The sequence below is a fragment of the Crocuta crocuta genome, unplaced genomic scaffold (genome assembly GCF_008692635.1).
Source record: "Crocuta crocuta isolate KB4526 unplaced genomic scaffold, BGI_CrCroc_1.0 scaffold127, whole genome shotgun sequence".
NCBI classification, from domain to species: domain Eukaryota; kingdom Metazoa; phylum Chordata; class Mammalia; order Carnivora; family Hyaenidae; genus Crocuta; species Crocuta crocuta.
The window spans coordinates 7,241,154-7,247,578 of record NW_027532008.1 but is presented as its reverse complement, the minus strand read 5'-3'; the positions used below and the strand labels follow the sequence as shown (position 1 = coordinate 7,247,578).

General features: G+C 59.9%; 1 protein-coding gene across 1 annotated transcript in view; it reads right to left on the bottom strand.

Moving 5' to 3' along the window:
• RAP1GAP (RAP1 GTPase activating protein) overlaps positions 1–6,425 on the bottom strand; it is a 47,699-nt gene that overhangs the window by 4,134 nt on the left and 37,140 nt on the right. Inside the window, 3 exon segments of the mRNA XM_077775508.1 lie at positions 714–827; positions 1,776–1,885; positions 4,648–4,779. Coding sequence (XP_077631634.1) covers positions 714–827; positions 1,776–1,885; positions 4,648–4,779 — 356 coding nt within the window.

Below are 6,425 nucleotides of genomic sequence, written 5' to 3'. Positions count from 1 at the left end.
CCCCCCCCTTCCGTTCTTCCCCACTCCACCCCTTCACCTCTTAACTAAAATCCCAAAGGCTCTTTCCTGGCCTTGCTTAGAGCAAAATGCAAAGTTCTCAATATGGCTTCCAAAGCCAGGGCCCAGCCCCTGCCCACCTTGCTGACCTCATTCCCGATAACACCCAGCACAATGTCTGCCTGGGCCCAGCTCCTCACTCACTCAGCTCCAACCACACCACCTTCTTTCTATCTATCCTTTGAGCATGCCTCAGGGCCTTTGCACTTGCTGTGTTTCTCACCTGGAGCCCTCTTCCCTCTGCTGTGCCAGTCCTGGCAGGGCTGGCTCTTCACCAAGCTCTCAGTTCAAGCCTCCCTTGTATCTGGATGTCTTTTTTCAGCACCATCTACCCCCTACCCACCCAATCATTCCCCATTGCATCCCTGGCTTTGCTGTTTCTTGTGGCCTAGAAATCAGGTCATGCTATGCTTGACTGTCAGCTCCACGAGGCAGGGGTTGTGTATGCCCAGCTCGCTGCTGGCTCTGGAGCGTTGCATGGGGCCTGGCATGAATAAGCTCTCAGCGGGTATGTGTCAACAGAGGCCTGTGAGAGTACCCGGGCCCCCCTGACGCTCTGGTGTGGCGGTGCCAATGCTCCCGGGCAGCCCTGGGCCCACGCAGGGACTGGAAAGGGTGAGTCCGAGCCCCCTGCTCGGCGTGCCCCAAACCCCAACCTGTTCTTGGTCGTGGGCATCTCTGGGGAGCTCTGAGTGGATGAGTTCTCCGACTTGGGCTCTTGTGAGACGTGCCCGCTGTCTGGGGTCTTCTGGCCGGCGGGGGGACTCTCCCTGCGGGGCACATGGGGGCAGCGGGGGGGATTCAGCACCGGGCCTGGCATCAAGGGTGGTGAGAGAAGGTCACGGGCACCTTCTGCCTCGTCCCCACACCCTAGATCCTGAGGGGCCGACCCCCGAGCAGTCCCTGCGGCTCCCCAGCTGGGCTGGCCGACGAGAGGAGCAGGAAGTGCTGGAGCACCTACGTGTGACAGCGCATCCCCTCCTTATCCCTGGTACAGTAAGGAGCCTGGAGTCGGAGACGGGGAGGAATCTGTGCAGGGACGCATAGCTGGGCCACGGCAAAGCCACGGCTTGAATCCAGGATTCACAGGATTCTGGGCTCTCGTGGCCGTGTGGACGGTACCACCTCCACTCCGGAGGCCTTGGTGCACCTGCCTGCTTCACGTGCTCTGCACCGTACCTCTGCCGCAGCCCCGTGTTGTTGCTTATGTGCTTATCCTCATTTTCCAGATGGGGACAGCGAGGCTCAGAGAGGTACAGTGACTTTTCCAGGGCCACACAGTCCCAGTGCAGTAGAGACAGGATTCATGTCCAGGAACTATCCTCTGCTTCCCAAGGGCTGTCCCGCTGCTCACATGGCATGTTCCCTGCGCCCTGCCCACACAGAGCCTCCGCCGACTCCCATAGACCAGGCCGTAAGCCCTAGTTCTGTCTCTCCCTGGTTGCGTGACCTGGGCAGGCCCCTGAGCCTTCTCACCTACAGCATCTTGACAGGCCAGGCATGACCCCCTGGGGAGCCAGCAGACCCGCTGAACGGAGGGGGGCATCTCACGTTAGGTGATGAGCTGGCCCTGGTGCCTGGCACACAGTAGGTAACTGACCGTCCCCAGAAAGGGACAGGGAGCAAAAAAATGGGCGCTCCCTCCTGCCTGCGAACCTCTGCCCCTGAACGGGGGTCAGGGAAGGGGCTGGCGGCGACAGGGGGCCCATCCCACCCACCTTTTCTCCTGCACCTCCTGTATATTCTCGATACCGATGGCGCTGCTGCGGCGAGAGCCAAATGGGCCTGACTTCTTCCTCGTGGGGCTCTTCCCGGGGACGATCAGTGACTGCAGGGAAAGGCCCCGACTCAGTGCCCACCTGCCCTGGGAGAGCCATTATCCCCCACATGCCACCTGGGGCCCTGCTGCCCCAGGCTCTGAGGCAGAGGCGGTGAACAAGGAAGAATGAGAGGAATCCCCATCACCTAAGAGAGCCCTTCACGTTAGCACAGAGGGAAGCAGGCCCGGGGAGGCCGAGGGCACCCGAGATCGCCCGGCAGGGCAGCGCCTGGAGTTTCAGGCCAGGCCCACTCCTCAGAATGGCTACTGGCCCTCTGCCCCTCAGGAGCATCATGGGACCTGAAGCCTCAGGGCAGCGGGGAGAGAGTGGATGTGGCCCCTGCCCTACCCCGGAATCTCCAAACCGGCTGGGGGAGATCGGGCCCAGCAGTTGAAAGATACCTTCCCTCCCCCGGTTTCTAGCCACACTAGGGTGGGATGCCCCAGGCACCAGAAGCAGGCCCCAGCTTCTTGGGGGAGGCAGGAGGGTGGACCCCGGGGAGGCAGGGAGGGGCAGGAAACCCCCAGCCAGTTCACCGTGCGGAGGGGGAATCAGGGCAGAGGAGAGGGATGGCGTTCCATGCAGAACGGGCGATATTGGGGGACGCGTGGCTGGGCACAGGTCTTTGGGTACCAGATTCTGGCAGGGACTGGGTCAGGGTCCCCAGGGCCAGGGCAGGGCCAGAAGCCCCTGGCGGGGGGGCGCTGGCTCTGACACAGGTACCAGGCCCCAAAGCAGGTGCTGAGTGCCATCAGAGCGGCTGGCACTCCATCCTGCACACACCCCCGGGCCCAGCCCGGGGGAGGGGGGGCAACGTCCCCAATATGGCCTCCGTCCTGAGAGCGAGCAGAGAACAGCACGTGCAGGCAGCCTCCAGAGCCGGCGGCCCCGCGGACGACAACCTCTTCCACCGTTCCTATGCCTATGGCACTGCCCCGGCGTCCAAATCTACTCGCGCTTTTCCCGGGAATAAGCAATGACTGGCAAGCAGCAGAGGGCGGGGGCAGAGAGAGACAGACAGACAGACATGAGGGGAGACAGAGAGAGATGGAGATGGGGTCGACAGAGAGAGACACAGCCAGGAAGGGGCAGCACAGCGGACGGAGGAAAGAGATTGGCCAATAGACAGAAACACGGATCGGGACGCGTTGGGGGGCACACGGAGGTCACAGAGTGAAAGACAGACCGAGAGACAGAGATGGGAAGAAGGGGAGGCAGAAAGGAGGAAGCAGGGAGAGAAAAGTATGGGGGAAGAGGAAGCAGAGGACGAAGGTATCAGTGGGGGCACAGGGGGAAAGAGAGAGAAGGGAAAGTGCAGACGGCAGAAGGAAAAGGAAACAGCAGGAGAGAAGAGAGTTGTACAAAAACAAAAACAGAAATGGGTCTGGTTACTGCTATGGTGGGTGCTGCTGGCCTGGCCCGGCCCTGGGGCCCCTTCTACAGCACCCACAGGAGGCTAGGCCACGCGGCGGGAAGGGAGGGGGTGGGCCTGCTTCTCCGGTGACAGTGGGCTTGGTGACCGCAGGACAGCCGAGGTCCTGCCTTGCTCCCCGGGCCGGGCCAGACCAAGGGGCAGGGGTGGCTGGGGTGTGGGGGGGGACCTCCTGCCATGTGACGCAGCCTTACAGCACTGAGCACAGGGCTTGGCATGCAGCATGTAGTCAATAAAGGACAGAAGGAAGGATGGACAGATAGATGGATGGAAGAAAGATGGACAGATGGGGAGGAGCAGAATTGTGAGTGCAATGCCAGGAGTGGCCACTAGGCGGCGGAAAGCCGATGAGCCCACAGCTGAAGGCCTTACCCACCCTGTGCGCCCAGCACACCCCCTCCGTGTTAGCAGCAGAATCCCACAGAGGCTGGCAGACAGGAAGTAATCACACAGCAGGTGCTCACACAGAAGCCCAGTTCCTGACACACAACAGGGAGCCACAACCACAGAGGCCCTGACACACAGTAGGTGCTCACACAGCAGCCTAGGGCCAGGGACACAGAAGTAGATGATCACAGAATAGATGCTCACACCACAGCTCACTTCCTGGCACAGAGAGAAGGTTCACCGATATCCAGGGCTTAGCACATATTGTGTGCTCAGGCAGGAGTTTATCTCCTGACATACGGTGGGTTCTCACAGGATAACCCAGGGCTGGGCATACAGTAGATACTTACAGAGTTGATGCCCGCACAGCAGCCCGGGACCTGACACACAGTAGGTGCTCACGGAAACTCAGGGAAGGCCCACGGGAGATGCTCACACAGTACATGTCCACACAGCAACCCAGGTCCTGACACGGTAGGTGCTCACACAGCAGCCCAAGTCCCGACACACAGGAGGAGCCCACCAGCATCTCAGAGCCAGGCACACAGCAGGTGCTCACACAGAAATCCAGTTCCTGACATACAGTGCGTGCCCACAGCCTGACACACAGGAGGTGCTCCCGGCAACACAAGGCTTGACATTAGGTGCCCACAAAGCAGCCCGATTCCCAGCACATGATAGACAGTAGGTGCTCAATAAGGAGTGTCAGAGAGAGATAGCCCCAGAGCTGAGCCGCAGAAAGTCACCTGAATAAGGGGCCGGGGCAGGGGAGGGGAAGCTGCAGGCTCTCAGCACCCCAAGGTCGTGGCCTGGACATTGGACCCCAATGGAGAGCAGTGGCCAGACTGAGTCTAGAACCCAGGCTGGCCACAAATGCCAGGGCAATGGGAGGAGGCGGGGCTGGGCCTCGGAGGCGGGGGGAAGCTGAGGGCTGCTGGGGGTGGCACTCACTATTCCGGCTGCCTTGACCAGGTCGGGGTTGTTGGGGGCAAAGCTCCCGCTGTGGCTGGTGGACACGCTGTTGGGCTTCTTGTTGCTTAGTCCCATGGCATCCATGGACTGGCTGCGGCTCCGGATGACCCGCTGTGAAGGTGGGGTAGGAGCGGAGGTGGCACAAGCTTCATGAGGTCCCACCCACCCATGGCACCCAGGAGCCCAGACATCTGGGCCCTCCCCACCAATGCTACTCCAGGTAACCTCTGGAAATCCCTGCCTGTGAGGCCCCGGGAGGGTAAGTCCACATGGTGCCTAAGGGTAGTTTGGGCCTTGGCTTTGCTGGGGGACATCAGGCAAGCCACATCACCTCTCTGAGCCTCCTGGGACTCCCATGTGGCTGTTGAAAGGACTGCATTAGATGCGGTGTGAGCCAGAGCGTGCACAGAGAGCCCTCCAGAAACCTCAGTTTCTTGTTTTTAGGGTCCTTTAGGGCTGTCTCTCCTTGCTTTTCTTTCCTCCTTCTCTCCTTTTCTTCCTTGCTTTTTTCAGCCAATCTACACTGGATGTTTCCTACAGGGCCAGGCACCTACCTTTCATTCTCTCACTCAGTGCACCCTACCAGGTGGGCATTATCATGGCCATTTTACAAATGAGATGAGCCTGACCCAGATGCCAAATCACATGCCTTTCACTGTGGGCTCTACTGCCTCTAAGGAATTCTTTGACCTAATCCAGCACCTACTAGATTTGAGACCATGGGAGCCCTCCCTCAAGAGACCCCAGACCCATGTTCACCCCACCCATTCCCTGTCTCCAGCGGGCAGAGGTGGGGCTCTCCTCAGGTCCCTTCCTCAAAGTCTGTTCGCCTAAGTGCAGGGCAGGCCGGGGCAGCCCATGTCTCCAGCTTTGCTGCCTGCCCCGGAGTGATGATGAGGCCCAACTGGCCTGGCTGGGCACCTGGAGGATGGGCAGCCCCCCTTCTGGGAGTGGAAAAGATGGCAAAGAAACCACAGCCTGGGAACCTGCAGCTTGGGAGAGTCCAGGCCCTCTGGGGGAAAGAGGGGCTCCCTCCTCCTCTGTCTCTCACTTTGGACAGCAGCTGCTGAGGTAGGTGGTCAGGGTTTTGCGTTTGAACTTACATTGCACTAGTCTAACTGCTTTATAAATAATTCTCAACAGCTGTATGAGCTGTACAGGTAACTGTATGCAGTTCTATCTACTGCCATTGCCCTACCCAGTAGATAGAGAAACTGAGGCTCAGGGGTGCCTGGCTGGCTCAGTCGGAAGAGCATGTGACTCTTGATCCTCGGGGTCATGGGTTTGAGCCCCACGTTGAGGGTAGCGGGTACTTAAACAAATACAACTTAAGAAAAGAAAGAAACTGAGGCTCAGAGGATGCTCAAGCCGGTAAGGGACCCAGAGGGTCTGTGCTCTTAACTCGAAGATAATCCAGAGCAGCCAGGGCAGGTCACACAGGCCTAAGGTCACACAGGCCAGGTCCCTCTCCTACGGCCACCCGGTTCACATCTCAGACTTGTTTCTCTCCCTCAGTGAGGACAGAGACCTCCTCTCTTCTCTGCCTGCTGACGCGGTAGCCACCACCGGAGGCACCAGAGGCACTGGTTGCCGCTCCGAGGGCGCGAACCTTCGCTGAACTCCCAGGTAGACTCCACCCCCAAGCCTAGGCCTCGCCTCCAACCATCAACTCCTCCCAAGTCAGGGCCCCACCCTAAAGCCTAGGTCACCCAGACTCTCCCCCCAGGGGCCTGCCGTCTCGCTCCTAGCCCCGCTCA